At 40.9% G+C, this 20857-nt stretch overlaps 1 protein-coding gene across 1 annotated transcript in view; it reads right to left on the bottom strand.

Annotated features, from left to right (window-relative positions):
- The window catches only part of Rnf217 (ring finger protein 217), a 103667-nt gene that overhangs the window by 6659 nt on the left and 76151 nt on the right, over positions 1-20857 (bottom strand). The window contains exons 3-4 of the mRNA XM_051164625.1: positions 15078-15242; positions 803-1004 (exon numbers count right to left, since the gene is read on the bottom strand). Of these exons, the coding sequence (XP_051020582.1) occupies positions 803-1004; positions 15078-15242 (367 nt within the window). The remainder of the gene's footprint in view (positions 1-802; positions 1005-15077; positions 15243-20857) is intronic.

The following is a 20857-nucleotide window of genomic DNA, read 5'->3' as shown; positions in this document are numbered from 1 at the left end:
GGGGAAGATGGAAAATGTTCTCATACCTGTGAGAAGAAGAAACGCTCAAGTACCACGCAGTGGGAAGAGGAGGAAAACTCACAGTGAACACATTGCCCAGGGGCTATGGCAGGAAGTCAGCTGAGGTCAGAAAAACTGTACAGGACGAAGCAGGGCATGGAGCCAGGTGACTTGATGTGAGCAGGTATTTAGTATGTTTCTGCCTGCATTTTGTATGTGTGTGAGCATAGGGCCTGTGTGTTTGATGTAGAGGGGGTTACAGGACGATTCACAAAGTAGTCACAGTTGGTAACTAAGCTTCGGCTTACATGCACTTGGCAGCTTTGATACTTGTCCCATTATCTACTTAGTTGTTGATAACTAGCAAAATGACAAAGACACACAACGATTCATCTCTATAGATATTATACACATCAGTTTATAAGGCTCCCGGATGTGTGTATGTTCTTTCATCACTGTTCCCTGTTCATGCTGGACTGTATTTAATGAATCAAATAGAGCATCCTCGTGTTTCAAGACCTGTTAATGCTCATGCAAAAATAAATACGGCATTCTTCTTGTTACCAGTTGGCTTGCACCCAGTGTTTCAGAAGTGCTGATCAGGAAAGAGTGTCATGTGAACCATCTTAGCTTTTCAGTTTTGCTCACAAAATGAGTGACTCTCCTCTTGCTTTTTGGCAAAGGCCTCACTAAAACCCTTGGCACGCAGCAAGTCCTCCGGATTCTCATGGCTGGGACCCTTCTATCGCCACTCATGGACCCCTAAGGAAGACATCCAAGAGCAAGAGTGTGTGCTACTCACCACAGACTGACCCTCGAACTAATCTTCTTAAATGAGGTCTCTCTGGGAGGTAGCGATATTTGCATCCAAATATACTGAGGTTTGATGTGTGGTCTCCGAAAAACCGGAGCTGGCGGTATCTCTCTCCACATCGGTAACAAAAATTAGTGTTACACTGTGAACAAGTCATATGGTCACACCCTTCTGTTCTCTGGATATGGATCTGGATAAGGGGACAGACAGAAGGAAATGCAATTAATGTCTTTTAAAAAGTAAAATATGTTAAATATTACAGAATCAGCTGTTACCAAATTACAAGTCTTATGTAACATTACTGAAGTTTTCCATTTGTTTATAATCACATTTTTATTTAAAAGGTTCTTAATACTAATTATATCATTATAAGCTTTTAACGTGTCTTTAGGACTTTCTCTGTGGTGACTATTTTAATGTAGTTGGGAACTTTATAATTAACACAAGAGTCAAACCTGCCATAGGTTGTTGTTTGGCTCTTAGTAGGCAAGTCATGGCCACCGTCTACAACCCCACCTATTCCACTTGTGACTCTACTCTTTTCCCTCAGGTACACAGTGTGGTCAAGGGCATACGAGCACAGATGTGTCAGGCTCCCTACTAAACCATGATTTGGGCAATAAAACCAAAGGTGATGGTTGTCGCTACTGGTCACCTCATTCTTTTACAGTTAGACAGTTTTCTCTTTGTACATGCTGGTCCAATAGTAGTAGATAAAGGCTCTGTGCAGCTTGTGAATTACCTGAGGGTCTCTCTTTAAGGACAGACATAAACTGGAAATAAAATCTGGATACAAGGCCTCCTAGTAACCTAGCCCGTGGTCCAGAGACCACGCTTTTTGTGCCTATTTGTTAGTAATTATGTCCTCAGAGCCTTGCAGCCTACAGACAGCAACGAGAAATGATACAGTGCACAGCCCAGATGCACTCTGTACTGCTTATACCCTGGGGTTGGCGGCTATGCCTGTAGTGCCAGCACTCGGAGGAGGACGGGGAGGCAGGTAAATCAGACGTTCAGTGCTTTCTCCACCACACCAGAGAACTCACAGCAAACTTGGCCTACATGTCTTAAAACCAAACCAAAACAACAACAACAGAAAACCAAAGACAAAACCAAACCAAAACAATAACATGTAACATGGACCACAGTACTCTTGACTGCCAAGGCACCAGGAGAAAGCATGTTTGAAATCAACTTCTAAGCCCGTAACAACTACTGTCAACTTTACGACTGTATGCTGTATTTAGCTAGAGATAGCGGCTGATGGTTTTCATGATAAGACAGCAATGTCAGGGGTAACCTACAAAAGTAGGCACTGAATTTCCTTAGACCGTGCTGTGCACCAGGCACTGTATAGACTGGTACTTCCACGTCTTCTAACTGCACTGTGGGACCACCGTTCTTATCCATTACCTGAGCTCTGAAAAGTATTTTGACTACAGAAGTTTGGGGAAGTGGGGCCTAGCTGGAAGACGGAAGGCATTTGGAAGTGGTCTCCGAAGGTTACAGCCCAGGTTTTAGTTCCCTTTACTTCCTGGTATGCCATGGTGCAAATCGCCTGGGTCTCACATTCCTGCTGCCAGGGATGCAGCCACTTTGCCATGCCTTCCAACCATAACAGACTGAACTCCCCTACAAGCACGAACCAAAACAAATTACTAAAGCTTCTGTCAGCTGTTTTGGTGTGCGTGTGCGTGTGTGTGTGCGTGCGCGCGCAAAAGTAATGAATATAACTATATAAACACATTATATTATTTTATAGCTCTAGAAATAAACTGACACAATGCAGATTCCTGTCAGCAGAAGGCATTCAGGGCTAACATTTGCTAAGCAACTTGGAATTCTGAACTCCTAACGTCCAAGGTATACTACATCCAACATGCTAAGGAAAGGCTTGGAGAAAATATACTTAAGAGTTACCATTTGATAACAATGCTAAATGTTATTTTTATCTTAAAAACATGAAACGTTAAAACACAGGTTAATATTATGTATTTACATTAGATGTCTTTATTTTTTCCTATAGTTTCAAGCCATTCATCATTTTAGCTCTCCTTGAAACAAACTAACCACTCAAGTGGATGCAGTTTAGGATCAAAACCCACTGGACTAACTGACAACTTGTAATGCACAAATGCCCCATGATTTATTACGACTGAGTTTCTCCTTCTTATAATAGATGAGGGGTGCTGTTTCATGAATTCAACATTTATACACCAATGTTACCTCTCTGACAATTAAAAGTCATTAGACAAATGGTTGATACTAGCCACCATATGAGTTTGCTATTAAGGAACCATTGTAGTAGACAGAAATGAGAAACAATCCAAATTTTGTGCCCATGATATAAAGGACTAATTATTTTGACATTTCATAAGTAAATTATTATAAGATTAAACATCATATCATACATAAAAATGGTACTTATCTTTCAGAGGCAATTTATATTTAATTCAATAAAACACTCACAGAATGCCTAAAAAGTAGTAGAATTTAGTTTTTAATTTTGGTGTAAATCTCATTTAGTCAAAAGATAGAATAAAAATAAAAGAACTATTAAACATTCAACTCATTTAAAATTGTATCAGCACATATCTACACAAAAATATTATCTTTCATTAAAAAATGAAGGAGAAAAAAGCTAAATTGCTCTTTCTGTGTGATTGTTATCAACTGATATTTTGCTCAAGAGTGAATACTAAACACTTTTTGAAAGAATCTTGAGGCTGGAGAGACAGCTCAGTGGTAAGAGTCCTGGCTATTCTTCCTGAGAACCTGGGTTCAATTTCCAGCACCCCCATGGCAGCCCACAACTGCCCTCTGATGCCTTCTTCTGGCCTGCACAGGTACCAGGCACGCATACAGTACACAGATCTATGAGGACCAACACCCATACACATAAAATAAATAGGAAAGGGGTAGATTTGCATATTTACTCCCCTCACATCGTGTTTGGGCTCTGGAGGAATTAATTAGAAGGAAGAGTAACCGTTAGGAGAGAACTAAAGACAATCTCATGAATAGCACACACTTCTCAACTCCCTGTTCCTAAACACTCCACAGGACAGGGGCTCACCCTCCTGAATACAAACCTGTAGATAGTCTTCAACTATCAAATAGAACTATTCTACGCTACAGTAATGATGGGCCCAGCAAAACATGACCACCATTACAATAGTGGCATGGATGTCATGAGAGCAAACAAGGAGCTTCTGGTTGAATTTTAGACCTGCTTCACATGACAAAACCCATGCCAGCCACCATTATTGGGGCCAAGAACCTATGGCTAGACAGGTCATAGACCCCAGATGAGAACCTCCTATTATCCTTCAGCCAGTTTTCTTATAAAATTTTGGACAGCCTGCCAAAGGGGTAACACCACCACAACAACGGGCTGAACCTCAACACATCAATCAATAACCGAGAAAAGATTCCCAAAGACATGGCCACAGGCCGATCTGGTGAAAACAACTGCCCAGTTGAGATATTCTTAGATAACTATGTACTGTGTGTGTCAAGTCAACAACTAGAGCTAACTAGGCTTCCTCAGATAGTATCCAGCAAGCAGTCAAAGGAAGAACTGCACTAGTGATATACCCCTGCGGCCCAGTGCTTGGAAGCCTGAGGCATGGGGGTGGGATGGGTTACATAGTGAGGATCTTGTCTTAAGACACAACGTAAAATAAAAGACAATAAATAAATATGAGTCTTTAGTTGCCCTCAGGGTGTCAACAAACAATGTCAAGGGTTGGGGTAAGAGCTTATTATTCACAGGCAATTATGAGAAACCAAAAGGGTAAAAAGCAGTTGCTATTACTGTCAAACTTGCTCTTAAAAATAAACACAATGTTGCTTTTATGATTATGCACTATCTTCTATTGTGATGCTAGCTTTTTTAAAAAAATTCTATTTTATTAATTTATTCTTATTACATCTCAATGGTTATCCCATCCCTTGTATCCTCCCATTCCTCCCTCCCTCCCATTTTCCCCTTACTCCCCTCCCCTATGACACTGACTGAGAGGGACCTCCTCCCCCTGTATATGCTCATAGGGTATCAAGTCTCTTCTTGGTAGCCTGCTATCCTTCCTCTGAGTGCCACCAGGTCTCCCCATCCAGGGGACATGGTCAAATATGAGGCACCAGAGTACGTGTGAAAGTCATATCCCACTCTCCACTTTTAAAGCCAGCACTGATAATTCGTTGCCTCCAGTGGATTTCTTTTGGGTAAGATAGAGAGGTTTTCTGCAAGCTTCTGTCTTATGGTTAGTCTAGGATGAAGGGAAGTCTCTGAAGCAGGCACAAGCACTGCCCAACTTCTAATTCCACAGTCTAGAGCTTGGTACAAATCGGTTGTCTAGGCAAAGATGATTCTCATTTTGCATTTTCTGTGACTTGAAAACAAATGCTCTGAACCCCCTGTCCCTCTTAGTCACGTCTCAGATCTTCCTCAGCTGACCGTAACCCACGCTCCAGAAACATCCAGCTGTCTTTTAGTCCTTTGGCCAACAGACAATTACCTGTTTGCTGATAAGAATCTTACATGGTCCCTGCTCTTAAGAAGTGTGTAATTTAAAGTGCAGGCAGATATTAATAAATTATACAAAAATGTATCTCCGAAGTCATAGAAAAGTCTAGGAAGAAAATGAAGCATGTGTGGGAACGACAGTTAATGGAGGAACCCCGATCTGGTGCTAAGGGCTGGAAGAGGCTTATCTGAGGAAGTGACACGTAATCTAAGAAATGAGAGGCAAGCAGCAGTTTCCTAGCCAAGTGGGGTCCCAGGGAGGCACAGAACTTAAGCACTGTGTCTGAATGCACAGCCACATCACTGAGTACTCTGTACCCAGCAACTTTAATTATCTGCATCCCTCTGCTTCAGCCCTGGCCAATAAAGTCTACATTGGTCCAGATCATATACGTATTTTTGTTTATCTATTTATTTCTTCATTATTTCTTGTTTGCACCTGTGTGTATGTGTGTGGAGGGGGCATATATTTTGGGGCAAGAGAGATCTGTGCCCTCTTTTACTAGTCTCTGCCTATTCCTTAAAGTCAAGGTCTCCTTCTGAAGCCCAGGCTTTCCTTTTCTTGGCTGAGCTGGAAGCCAGCAAGCTTCAGCAATACGTAACTCAAGAGAGGAAGCTACAGGAGTGTGTGGGGTTGTTAGATGTTGCTGGAAGGTGAACTCTGGTTCTCAGGGCTGCAAGGAAGTGCTGAGCTACGTCCTCAGCCTTCTCTACACCGTGCGTGACACATCCTCACACAAGCATGTTCTCAGCAAATGCTACCCATGATCACACAACTGTGGAGCCCACTGAACGTGCTTTAAGTGGTTATCTTCTCATGTCCGCTGCGTCATCTAATCAGCTGATCACCACAGCCTCTCAGATGTTTGATGTACTCTTTCTTTTTTGGTTCTTCGTTTTGTTTTGTTGTTTTGACACAAGGCTTCTTCTGTGTAGCCTTGGCCATCCTGGGCTCCCTTTGTAGACGAGGCTGTCCTTGAAAACACAGTGATCTGCCTGCTTCTGCCTCCTCAAGTGCTGGGATTACAGGCGTGTGCCACTATGCCCAGCTGATGTGCTCTTCCTTCAATGACCTCCATTTTTCCATTTTGCCCAGATCTTTCTTAGGTTCCTATTTCTTCCCCCAGCCCTAATTCTACCCCATACTTCCAATACTTTGTGCATGCTCTTTTGGTGACCTCTTCAACCTATACACCATTGGTCTCAATTTTCCTCCACTCTATCTCATTTCTTTATCTCATCTCTGGTCCCGCTTAGATCCACCCAAGTATTTGCTAGTCACTTACATAATCCTTTTAGTCATTTCTGAGCTGAATAGACAAAACTCAAGTTACCGTCCTAGAGTGCATTATCCTAACAGTAATGAGATAAAGCTGTCTCTTGTCTCCATGTGCAAGTGAGCTTACGGCACCCTCACCGCTTTAGGCACACAGTCAATGTCAACTCACTAACTTCCTCTAACTTCCTATGTCAAACTAATCCTGAAGTTCACAGAGCTGTAGCTCCAGGGCATTCTCCTGCTGCTTCTCTTCCCAGGCTTTTGAGGACCAGCCTTGTTCATACCCTCATCTTTTTCAGGCCATTTACACCCACTTTCAAAATACCAACCAGTCGGCTCTTGCTTACATCCTTTAAGTGGCCCCTAGTTGGGACAGTGAGATTAAGTTGCTTAAAGCCGTGTTCAAAGTTCACTTTCTTCTTCCTCTTCTTATTTTTAAGTCAGTTATTTTTTTTTTCTTATTCAACTTTTTAAAGAATTTATTTAATTTTTATTTCATGCACAAATGTGTTTTGCCTGCATGTCTATATGTGGGTGTCAGGTTCCCTAGAACTAGAGTGACAAACTGCTATAATCTGCCACGTGGATGCTGGGAATTGAACCCAGATCCTCTGGAAGAACATCCAGTGCTCTTAACCACTAAGCCATTTCTCCAGCCCTAAAGTCCAGGCTCTCATCCACTTTGCCAAGCATTTGTGGCTCCGACAGGCCACATTTTCTGCCTCTGTGCCTCCATCATACTCTCTCTCTGGGAAGCCCTTTGTCACATAAATAAAAGTTCTCAACTACTTTGCTCGTGTTCTCCATCCTTCCATCCTTCTTTCTGTAACTTAGTCCTGTTCTCTTTCTCTCATCTTTTTGGTGCTGGAGGCTGAATTTGGGGCTCACCCATGCTGAGTATGTGTTCTACCACTGACCTACATGGTCCATCTTACTTTAAATTCTGAGTCGAAGTTGCTTCCGAAACAGAAAGAGAGTCTTAAAACTGAATTATCTGAGAACTTTATCTCCTTTAAGGAAAAATGCCTGCATCACTACTCATGTAAAGGTTTGGCCTCCAACTTTTTACTCACGCACCTCTGCCCGAGTGGATCATGGTACACCTCCCTTTCAGGAGTGCCATGATGTATAAGAGCCTCTCAACAGCCACTTCCATCTTCTTGTAAAGATTTGGCAGGAGTATACCTGGCTATCACAAATGAGGCTGATGTTGCCTGGGGTCTCTTGGAAGAACTAGACTCTTGGCAGATAGTTTTCTAATGCATTAGATAGTCACACAGATGAAATATTTCTAGTATCTGAACACAGACTCTATTTTATGTATAAACAAAGATATTTACATAGTTTTCATATAGCCTTTTTAAACTTATACCACTACTGCGCAACTGCGGCTAGTGATTGGATCTGAACTTAGAACCTAACTCCATTTTATATTTAAGCCAAAAAAATGTTTGCATGGCTTTAAAATACATTGGCTTTTCCCATGCTATAACTGCACATACACATATGCTTTCACATACATGTACATGTATGTGCATACACATGTACACGTGTTCAGACGTATTCATACACTTTTTTGCCTTCACTTAAAACTGTTAAATAGCTGGGCATGTTGGCTCACGCCTTTAATCCCAGCACTTGGGAGGCAGAGGCAAGTGGATCTCTGTGAGTTCGAGGCCAGCCTGGCCTACAAATCAAGTCCAGGACAGCCAAGGCTACACAGAGAAACCCTTTCTCAAAAAACAAGACAAAACAAAAACCTGTTAAATATAAAGGACAGATATTGATAACATTTTCATTGCAAAGTTTATTAAATATTAATTTATGTATATGCCTGCTTCCTTACTTCTTTTAATGTCATAATACATGTTTAAACATTGTAAGTGCATGTTGTTACATCATAATAGCCACTTGTTTCTATTTTATAATTAGGGCAACTTAACAATTTTTTAAAATGAACATAATGTACTTTTATATCATTATATGTATGTCACATATCATTATACATTTAATCTCCAAAGACTAAGGAAGTTTTTTTTTTGGTCTTCGTTTTTTTCTTTTCTTTTTTTTCTGGAAGGGGTCATAAAAATACAGTTCTGGCTGGGTATGACAGCACATGCCCATAATCACAGGACTTCATAAAATAACAAGGAATGACTGTAAGCTATCCTGTAAACTGACGTGGGAGATGATAAACTATGACGTGAGCTGGCGTGTGAAGACTGCAAGTGAGCTCTCGCAGAGGCTGGCCGTCGATAGCAAATGTCAGCCAACACTAGACAGCACTGTTATCACTATTAATGGGTTAACAGCATAAAAAGAGAAACAAAGACTGCATATCAGAACTTAGCATTACCTATTATTATTGTGGCTTATTTATGCATGTGTGTGTGTGTGTGTATGCATGCGCACGTACTGGGGATATAGCTCAGAGCATGTGAAAGCAACGGTCAGCACGCCACCTCTGACTATAATCTTGGCGTCTCCTTTAAAAGCAGAAAATTAACTGCCTTTTATCTTGAAATAAGGCACGTGTTGGCTAGAAGAAATTACTTAACTACCATTGTTTAATATTATTTCACAGATCATGTTTGTTTCATATTAGCCTTATAGCATATGTGATCCAAGTAATTAATTCTACGCTGTGTCTTATAAAATGGCTCAAACAGAAGCACAAGTTTATTTCTGTAAGAGGAGAAGAATTGCATTGGTCACCTATAGATCACCTGGTTGGTTCACTGTGGCTAATTTCTAGCATGTGGCCTAAAAGTCTGAGTAAATGCTTTTTAAATCTGACACTCAGGAAGAGCGTAACTAGGAAGGAGATTTAATGAATTCCCTTTCAACTCTCGCCTCCAGCACCCACCACCAAGAAAATCTCCCTAATAATTATGGAAAACAGCTCAACTTTGCTTTAGCTAGCTCTGAATTCTGAGCAAAACTTGCCATTTCCCTAAAGAAGGTAAAACAAAGAACTAAACAATAAAAAGATATTCTGAATCCCTAAAGGATATACAGCTTATAGGAGATGTTTGTGCGCTAAGCAATGCCACCAGCTGTGACACTACCAGTGATCACTTAATGGCTGTCCATGGACTCACTGCCCACATTTGATGATGGAAAATGGTGCAAGCCTTGCTATAGAAGTGAGAGAATGGTTTCCTTACAGAGCGCGTTCTTCATGGAATTATGTTTGATTGACTCAACTTCCTCCTTGCATTGCACTTGCCTCAAAGCGTCATGAAAAACAGCCCGAAGGTATGTACTCCTGTGTTTTCAAAGTTTATGTGTTAAAAAGCACATGTATGAAAGGCAGGAGCTTTACCTTAGAAAGAAATGAGGATTGTCTTTGCCTCCTGAATGCTGAGATTACAAACATGTAATCTCCTAGATGAGAAAATTATAATAAAATATAGGGCTCTTTGTGTTGGGTCATGACCTTAATGAAGCATTGAGAAAGTCAAATGCCTTGTTTTAAAATCTAAACTCTCACCCGCAGCGACTAACTTCACTGGAGGTTTAATGCTAAGGTACACATGACTGTGACACTTTTTACAACAGTGATATTTATTCAGTTCTATATTGTTGATACGTGTTCATTAATTATAACTATGCATCACTGTAGGCATAATGTTATTGTATACTGGGTAAAGACTCAAATGCTGGTTTCTCTGCCCTACCCCATATCTGGCTGTAATCCTTGTTCTGAGAATCTCCGGTCTCAATATTGTGTAAACATGGCTCTCCAATTGATCACTGGTATATCAATAAAGAGGCTTGATGGCCAATGACTGAGCAGGGGAAGAGGATAGGGCTAGACTTCCTGCCAACCAGTGGTGGAGAAGAGAAAGAAGAAGTGGCGATTCAGGCATAAGGAGAGGTCCAGGAGATATCGGGAGAGAGCAGCGGGAGAGAAACACATAAAAGCAAGCATCTTGGAGATTTATGCTGGGAGGTAGCCAGATTATCTTAGAAAGTTAAAATAGATTAATACTGCTTAGTTCTTGTGCTGTAAATGTTATTAAATAAATATGAGTTCAGTCTCAATTATTCAGGTTAAGAGAGAAACTGCAACATAATTTTACAAGCAACTACTAACACATCTCCCTTTAATTATATTTAATTTAGCAAATCTTAAGTCACTTTAGAATGTCATCTATAGTTTCAAGATGAACTTTTGGGCATGAAGCTGAACTGTTTTTATCCCCTGATAAAATGTAATTCTTTACTTGTGTTAAATTTAACTTAGAGGTCAGATCGTCGTGAACTACGTTTTGTTGTGTTGTGATGAAGCTGAAGGGAAATCTGTCAAAATAAGCTCATGTTTTCTTTAGAGTTAGAACTTACATGAACAGAAAAGTGTCATAATTGATTAAATAGACCACTGCATTCAAAAGTCAGAATGGGAGGGGGCCAGCCCCCATCTTTACTAGGACTTAGCAGGCAGGGAGACAGAGGCAGGCAGAGGTCTGGGAGTTTGAGGTCAACCTGGTATACAAGTAAGACCCAGGCTAGCAGGGAGCCACATGGTGAGGATACCTTCTCTTAAAGAAAAAAAGGAAGAAGAAAAAAAAAAAAAAGGAAGGAAAGAAGGAAAAAAGAAAGATAAAAGGCAATGGTGGGGCCAGAAGGATGGTTCAGTGGTTAAGAGCACTTACTGCTCTTGAAAAGGATCCAGGTTAGCCTCCCAGTGCCCACACCGTGGCTCATGGCCATCTGTAACTCCAGTTCCAGGGTATCTGATGCCCCCTCTGAACTCCTGCTTGTAACTGGCGTACACAAATTCATGGAAGTACTTACACATGTACATAACAATTAATTCATTAATTAAAAAGAGATAATGACATTCATCAAAATGATTAAGCAAAGTTGCTCTTAATAAGGCATTATTACAGTTTCATAAAAACACTTCATAAATAACATCTGGAATTGTTTTTATATGTTTACCTCAATATAAAATAATTACACTTGAAAGCAAATAACTTTATCGTTAATGACAGGAAAGAGCTTGTGACACTCATTTTTACTATCTGTCAGATCCAGTTGTACTTTTTCTTACATTTTACTAGTTTGTGTTTGTATACATGTGTGTAAACATGCTTCATCTACAAGCATGCCCCAGCACGTTTGTGGAGGTTGGACCATAACATGCAGGAATCGGTCTCTCCTTCAACCACCTCGGTATCGCAGCCTGAACTCAGCTTGCTGGGTTAGGTGGCAAGTGTCTTTACTCACTGAGCCATCCTGCTGGGCCGCAAATTCAATGACAAATAGTAGTTTTGATTTATTTGCACAAGTCAAGGGTTCTCACAGGACCACGCCACGTATGAAACTGCAGTTTCCATTTGAGGCAGGGGCATCTCATGTAGAAGACGAGCCACAGGTACAAGGAAAATAGGAAGAAACTGCTTTATTTAAACCACTAGTTCACACAGGGAGGACCACACTCTCATGCTACTTGAATGATGCGTTTTGCCTAGGCAGCATCATTTGGAACTCAGCCGTTTTATAATAGAAACTCTCTAACAACTTAGCAACAAGATTGGAGATCCCAGTAATGACACTATTTGGTACTATAATATAACATTTGCTTAGCTAGAATTACAAATTGGTTGGTAAGGCCGAATTATTTAATAAATACAGTTGAGCCAAGATTTTTTAGTTGTTAGGAAATCATTATAAATAATTCATAATAAATGATAAATAAATTATGGATTGTATTTAAAAAGTTAAAAACATTGATATATTAAAAAGGAAAAGGGAAAAGAAAAGGAATAAAACAGACACTTGTATTAAACTTTTACATCAAACTTTTGGACAATAAAGTGACTTTTTAAGCTTAGAAACAAATGAGTATGGAAAACATGTAAGTATATGAAATATATGTGCACATGTCCAAAGAGAAAGAAAACGATAGACTCAGACAAATAAAAGTTTTAAAAATAGGTGCAAATCAGCTAAGTTATAAAAAGAAGGAACAAATAGAGAAAATATTCTCTAAATGGAGTTAAAGCTTGAAATAGAATGTATAGAACTCAATGCAAACCAGTATGTCCCAACTTAGCCCACTCAAATGGCCAAAGAACATGAACAGGAAGTTTAAGGATTCATGACAAACTCAAAAGAACATGAATTTATTATATTCAGCCTATAAAAATAAGGAATTGTAAATATAAAAACACATTACACAATCACTAAATTAGCAAATGAGTAACAGTGTACTTGAAATATGAACAGGAAAACCTCACCAGAAAGTCTGGAGAAGTAAATTATTTCACCACCCTTAGAATTTAACAATTGGACATTATGCAAATGTGAAAAACACTGAGACCCTGCATGGGCAGCTCTATCGTCACAATAGTATACATTAACAGCTCAAAGTAGGAAAGAATACGTATCTACACATATTACTCATGTCATATTTGTAATGCAGTGAATGAAACCAAACATGAGTGAAAAGATATTTAAGCAGAGATGACATGGTTAACAGAAATGTTTAGAGAACAATTTAGTAACATTAGAATTGTTTGAGTGGCCAGGTGGTGGTGGCACATGTCTGTAATCCCAGCAAAGTGGTTAAGTAGAAAACCAATGACACTACACAGCCATGATGCTATCTAAAATCTTTATGAAGGTAATTGAAGAAGGCCGTGGAGATGCAGTGAACATGTAAGTGCAGAGGGATGCTGGGTGAACGCTTTTCCTCTCCAAATTTTTATCGTTTCATGAGCTTAGAAACAAACACTTAAAAACACGTTACTATTAATACTAATAAAATTAAGATAGGACACAATAGCAGAATGCAAAAATTTAAATGTTTCTGTCAAAGCAAAACTCAAACGCATTTGTTACAAATATTGAGGATATTTACATGAAAATCAGTCATTTATTTGGAAGCATTATGTATGAAAATATTTTGAAAAAACCTTCTCCCTCTTTCATGTTTGTAAATTGTAATGGGTGATTTGTGAAAAGGGGCCTTAGAGTATACAATATTAGCCCACTGACTCTGTCTCCTTAGTTCCTACTACAAGAAATATTTGGAGGAGAGAGTGCCGTAATGATTTCAAAGACCAAAAACGAAAAAAGGAAAGGTCAGAAAATGTTTGATCTTTAAAGTCTGGAAGAAAAAAGTCTGCAATCAAAGCAAGCCATAAAACATGACTTATGCTGACTTAGGTTTTATGCATGTGAGCTGCGTCACACAGCTCCTCCAGTGCAGCAGTGTGAGTGGTTGCAGGGCTCTTTCCTTTGGGCTATTTAAAGGACAATTCTTTTGAAAGCCTCTTTACCTATTCCTCTAAACGGGCTGCGGCACTTACACTCTCTTAGCTGTTTATCTGTGCTTGTCGAACGTGCGAAGTTGCTAATGCCTGCAGTAACCACACCACTACCTTTTCTTCCACCCTTCCATTTGGTTAGAATACGTGTGTGATAAATGTGTGTTTTCCTCCATTGTGTCCGTTCATTCAGAAATCCTCCACTGAAAATGTTATGCGGCCATTAGTTCAGACTATAGTTTTACCAGACTAAATGGAAATTGTTCTGATGTCTATTTATAGAGATGTGCAGTATACTCTTCAGGAAAACTGTCCAGTAGACCAAGTGAGCAGCAGTCCTCAACTCCTCCTGGCCTAGACTGGGGGCACTAGGCAAGAGAAAGGTAAACTGCCTCATCTTTTAACTTGCTCTACAGTGGGACAAAACTGTAAGTGTACAGAGCAATTGGTGCAACACAACAGATCAAAGCTGCGATGCATTCTGTTCTGCAGGGCAGGGAAAAGTAAGAAAAATGAAACCGAAACCACTAGGAACCACTCCCAAGAATTAAGTCAAGCTGGTCTGTAGGTCCTGCTACTGAGGAGGCTGAGGCAGGAGCTGGGAGTTCCAGGCAGCCTGAATAACACTGAAAGAACTTCTCTCAAAAAATTCCTCTAGTAACTGAGTTCACATTATATTATTTACTTTCTATATGTATAAAACAGAAAGTGAGTTTGGTACAGCAAAACATTACATAGTCAACGATAGATTAATTTATCAAATACTTTTGCTACAATTTGGAATGCACCATTGTTAATTTTAATTTTTTTCTAATGATTTAAATCTCATTGATGCAGTGCTAGCAACTGCAAAATTATTCTTAAAGAAAATTAGGCCCAATATGTTTGCCAAAAGTAAATTTGTTCAAAGATAGTACACTTTAAACACACACACACACACACACAACTTTCTAAAGTAAACCTTAAACTAAAATTGTCAGACTGCAACAGATAGATGCTACGTACACATACATTTTCAGTTTGACATGCAATATAATTATTCTTACAAAGGAGCAAGAAACGGCAAAGCCCCCTCACACCCGAGCAGTCAGTTTGAAACACGCTACACTTCCACACTGTGAAAATCGCTCGTGTAAACACGGCGTCATTTCCCCTTCCCACTAAGGCTTAGCTCACCTTGCACTTTGGGCACTTCTGGGCATTTCTCTGCCCATGTTCAATTTCGCTGGCCCAGTGACGCAATAGCTTGTCTCCTTTTTTGTACTCCTTGCAGTTAACACCTTCATGCCAAGGAGAGTGGCACTTAAAACACCAGATGAATTGGCAAGTGGGACACTGGATCTGCATAAGAAAAACAGTATTAGGACTTAAGAGACACACTGGATGTTTTCTATCACTATGATGAACACCAGGAACAAAAGCAAGCTGGCCAGGAAGGGGGTTATTTGGCTTACACATCCCAGTCACGGACCATCACGAAGGGAATAAGGGCAGGAACTCAAGGCAAGCACCTGGCAGCCGGAAGTGACGCCAAGGCCAGAGCAGAACACATGTCTTGTTCAACCTGCTCTCCGATATAACCCAGGACCACCTACCCAGGAGTGGCACTGCTCACAGTGGGCTGGGCCCTCCCACATCAATCACTATTCAAGAAAATGCCCTACGGATGGAGGATTCTTCTTAATTGACATTTCTTCTTCCCAAATGACTGGGCCTGTACCAGGCTGACAAAAAAAAATTAAGCTCCATAGTGTCTAAAGGGGTAAGAATTGCAATGCTTTGGGAAATCAGCTAAAAAGTTATTACTTGAAGTATCTTCCCCAAGAACAAACAAGATCAAATCTCGGTAAAATAGGAACACTTTGCTACTGAAAGAGGGAAAAAAACCTGTTTTGGCAAGAATAGTTTGTTATTTAGAGACTATTCAGGCATTAATTAAACATGAGACATTTTGAAAATCAATTTAGTTGTATGAACATCTCCCATATTGAAGCACAGAGCAAATCTTGAAGGCACCAAATCCAAACAGCACACTGGTGATACCATGTCGCTGCACCAGCAGTGACCACGGAGGACACGTTACAAAGATGCCAGTGTATTGATCCTGCTGTTGCCATCTAAGAAGCCGTCAGGAAGAAGCCATCTTTGTAAGTGTGAATTTATGGAATGTGCTCATTGAAAGTACCTGTCCTCCACTCAATGGGAGGCAGCCCTCACATGTTCCTTTCTTTACTGAGGTTCTGAAGAGCACTCAAGGTTTCTTTCGATAAACTGTAGCTACCACCACTACTTACATCTTTGGATACGGATGGCTTTTTGACCTTGAGTTTCCCTTGCATACATTAACTGAGGAACAGTTATAATCGGTGGCTCTTTTGCTTTTAAGTCAAAAGACTCTAGCTCTCACTCATGTCAAGTTTCTGCGCATACTGTTACACCCTTTTAGTGCCTGCACTTGAGAGCAAGATTGGAGGCTAGCCTAAACTATGTAGAGAGACACTGTCTCAAAAAAGAAAAGCAGGGGTAAGTAATATTCTTCCTACACAAATGTGAAGTAATAAATTTTTGCTTCCAATTTTTATATAAAATAGTCAATTGCTCTGGCAAAATTCTTTAATTTCAATTTTTTTTTTGCTAAATGGTAATACCATGTTTTATTTTTCTTACTCTCAAAATAATGCTACAATGTGTACACACACAGAGAGAATATATTACAGATATTAAGCAACCCACCCAGAGTAATTCAGAGCATAGGTATTAAGAACGCATGGGAACCTAAACTTGTCTGGCTACACGGCCAGCATGCTCTACACATCCAGCATGCTCTACACAGCCCGCATGCTCTACACGGCCAGCATGCTCTACACGGAACCCAAACCTTCAATCGTACTCAGCAGCATTCCTTCTTTGACCGTCACACTGAAGGTGACCATGGCTAAACTATTCATTCCATCAGTTACCGTTTTACAGGATTCCCAACTTGCTGACATAAACAGGAGGACCCTGAAAGGTACTCATATGTAGTTTGAGAAACAAAACAAAACACAACACCAAACACGTTTGCCTTTTCTGAATACTAAAATTAAAATGAGCCTTTTTAAAAATAATAAAAGTTTACTAGCTAACACAGCTTACATAACATGGGCTGGGTACTCCAAGTGTCTGTCCACTGAACTTTTTTTTTAAACAGAGGATTTCATGTAGCCATGATGACGTCTACCTGTTGACCCTTCTACCTCCATCTCCCAAATGATGGAGTTACACATGTGATTTATTTACCATGCTAAGTCAGTCATGTTTAAGGTCATTCAACAATGCAGAGTAGATGCCAACATTATACATATATATGGGGTGTTGCTTTTGCATACAAATGGGATGGCACGTAAGTCAGAAGAGCACATCTTTCCATCATTCATCTTGCAGATGTCAGGAAGCTTGAATACTGAGTCCAAATGTCTCCTATTACACAGCAATCGTAATTCTAAATCACCAAACCCTAGCATCATTAAATGAAAAAATTTAAGGTCTCTTTTAAGTTAAATAGAGCAACAAGCCTGTGGATCTGAGTTCAAGCCACAGAACCCATATTTAACAAAGCCAGCTGGGCATGGTAGCGCATACATTTAATCCCAGCACTCGGGAGGCAGAAGCAGGAGGATCGCTGTGAGTTCAAGGCCAGCCTGGTCTAAGCGAGTCCAGGACAGCCAAAGCTAACAAAGAGAGACTCTGTCTCAAAAAACAAAAACAAACAAACAAACAAATAAAACAAAAACAAAAAGGCAAAAACAAAACAAACAAAAGCCAAGCATAGAGGTTGTTCATATTTGCAACTGTAGCTCTGGGGACTAAGTGGTCAGCCAGCTCAGCCTAAGCCAGTGGCTGAGTACAGGGCCAAGGGAAAAACATAAGGTGGATGGTGCCCAGCTTGAACTCTGCATACATGTACTTGTACACACACAGATACACAAATACACACACACACACACACTACCACCACCACCATCATCTCCTCCCCCTGCAAGGTTTTAAATCAGATTTAGATTATATTTCTTAGTCAGTAGAAGTAATGTAAAGTTACATTGAGACTGGGAAATACTTCACAAAGGTGGGACACTACCAGCAGCTTAAGTATCCCTGTGGCCAGAAGTTAACTATCACGTCTACAGATTTTGAACAATGATAATCAGAAGAAATATGTAATTGTCTTAAGGTACCATAATGAAGGGGGGCTGGCACCTGATGTCTAAACCAGAGAATGCGGTCCCCAGCAGAAAGCAAGCCCTCCTACTAATTCTTACCAACCCAGGTGCAGAGACAAACTGAGACAGGCATTATAAAGCAAGATCCAAAGTGACCATGAATGATGAAAACCCACACTCAACAGCTTACCACACTTTGAACTAAAATACGACACAGTAATAGCTACCTCGGCATCCACAGCGTTCCTGAAGAGTTTCAGTCCGGGCTTCTGCCTGAAGATGTCATATCTTGCTCATTATGGACTTAGCCACAGTTAAAACAGGCCTTATATAAACAGATATACACACTGCATCTTCCTCCCCTCCTGTGCTCAGCTATTGCCCTCAGGAAATGCCAGCTCACAACCACAGGCCGACCACATACAGAGTCTGCCTTCTGAATAGAGTTATCTTCACACAGAAGCGCCACACTCCCTCCTTCCCACTGGGACTGGTTTGAGTGTGAGATGTGAGGCCTGGTCTCCAGCTGGGGGCACTGTTGGGGAAGTCTGTAGAGCCTCCAGGAGGAGGAAATGGGTCACTGGGGCAGTAGTTGAAGCTTTATAGCCGTGCAGCACTTCCTGTCCACTCTTCCGCCTCCCGATAGCAGATGCAGCGTGGCCAGCTGCCCCTGTGCTTCTTGCCACACACTCCCCAGCACGATGGGCTGCATCCTCTGAACAGTGGCCCTGAACAACTCCCTTTCATTGCCTCTCCTCAGCAATAAGAAAGGTCACTACTTCTCAGGAAGGCGGAGGACAAGCAGCGTCAGCATCATCCAGAAGCTTGTTGGAAACACAAGACTCACGAGAGCTCATACGAGTGAATCGGGAGTTTAAATTTTCCAAGATTCCCCTCAGGTGATTCATACCCATGCTAAAGTTGAAAAGGACTAATCCACTCTTTGTAACTCCAACTCTCTGACCAGAGATTCTCCCAAATACATGTAGTTACTGGATGGCAGAGTTGGCCAAAGATGTAGCTGACATCCTCAGAGGTCACTCACTCTTCAACAATGAAAAGCAAACTCTATCTTCTCTCCTTAGATGCAAAATGGGAACACACGTGCAATCGGCCTTTACTGTGGAGGCAAAGACAAGAAGATCTCTAGAGAAGAACACTGATATTGGCTTGAGCTCTTATGCCTCCAGAAATGTCTGGTTCTCCCTGACACCTGTTCTCTTCCTTCCCACTTCCGGGAGAGGGAGCATTCTTAGCAAACCTCATTGGAGTGGCCTGAGAAAGACGCCTCTCCGCTTTCTATAATTGAAAAGGATCTAATTAACACAGTGTGCCACCAACGCTTCCTGAGAAAGCTTCTTGCTTCAAACTGTCTTCTCTGTCCTTCCTAACCAGATTTAGGACCTTTCCCCGGAAATTTATATTAGCTGTGCAGACATCCAATCTCCCCAGGAGTCTACCAACTCATCAAGGGCAAGGGCTTCATCTGCCCCATTCTTCCTGGAGTCTCTAAACTAATAACACAAACACAGTCAATAAGTAAGTTCTCTGTAAACGGGATCTCATTAAATCCAGTAACTGGCGTGGCACTATCACATCACCAGATGACGTTTTTCTCAATATTTTATCTTCATGGCACTTTATTGATCGTCATGATTAATATGCAAACTCTTCTGCCTGAGTTAAGAAATATAACAGAACCTTGTAACACACTTCTGACGACTGAAACACGTTAGTTTTCACAGGAACCCTTGCCATACCCACACTCAGGTGATAAGCACTCAAACTCAGTTGCCCTTAGCAAATGATGTTTCCCTGTAAACTCACCATGCCAAGAATACACTCAAGACAAAGAATCCAAAATAAAGAAAACTGCAGATAATTTTTTCACTAAGTTCCCATATCCCTATAAAATGTATTCTTTGTATGTTTGTGGGTTCATGTGGGTTTTCTACACTTGTGTGTGGAGGCTAGAGGTCAGTGTCTGATGTTTGTTCTATTGCCCTTTCTCTTATTTTTGAGACAGGGTTTCTCAGTGAACTTGCAGCATACCATTTGGTTATGCTGGTTGACCAGAAGGCCCTGGGATCTATCTGCCTTTCTCCGAGCCTCCCCAGTGCATGTTGCCATCCCCAACCTTTATGCCGATGTGGGGATCGGAAGCCAGGTTCTCCAGCCTGTACATCAAGCATTTTACCAACTGAGCCAATGGACAGCCCTGTAATTTTAGCTAAATCACAAAATCCTTACTTATTATTTTCAAGATGTTAGACAGCATCCATCTAGGAGGGAAGCATCGTGAAGATAAGAGCTACCTCAGTTTTCCAGGAGGAATTTCTTTTCATGGAACAGCAGGTTAAACATGCTCTCAGTAATGAAATGCAGTCATCAATTCATTTGCACCAGAAATTTATATAGCACCTGACTGGCAGGTACTGACCGTACTGATTTGGGGGTGGGAGGGCACAGCAAAGAATGAGACTACCTTGTCCATTGTGTACTTATTAGGAGCTGACAGACATGAAGTGAGGCAGCAATAAAATCGTAGTCTGCCAGGGCAGAAGCTTGTACAGTCAGTGCCCTGGGAAAGATCTTTCATGAAGGGTTGGAAGATAAATTATCAGAGAGACGGTGGCAGAATGTTGCTGTACCATGTGATAAGACCCCGTGTCAGGCAGAGTCTACCTGGAGGACTAGACAGGGCGCGGAAAGCACATGCAGGAAGAGACAGTACCCTGACAGCCTGACCTGAGACAA

Source organism: Acomys russatus, chromosome 21 (assembly GCF_903995435.1).
Source record: "Acomys russatus chromosome 21, mAcoRus1.1, whole genome shotgun sequence".
NCBI classification, from domain to species: Eukaryota; Metazoa; Chordata; class Mammalia; order Rodentia; family Muridae; genus Acomys; species Acomys russatus.
The sequence above is the reverse complement of the archived record's forward strand: the minus strand, read 5'-3'. Positions and strand labels throughout refer to the sequence as shown.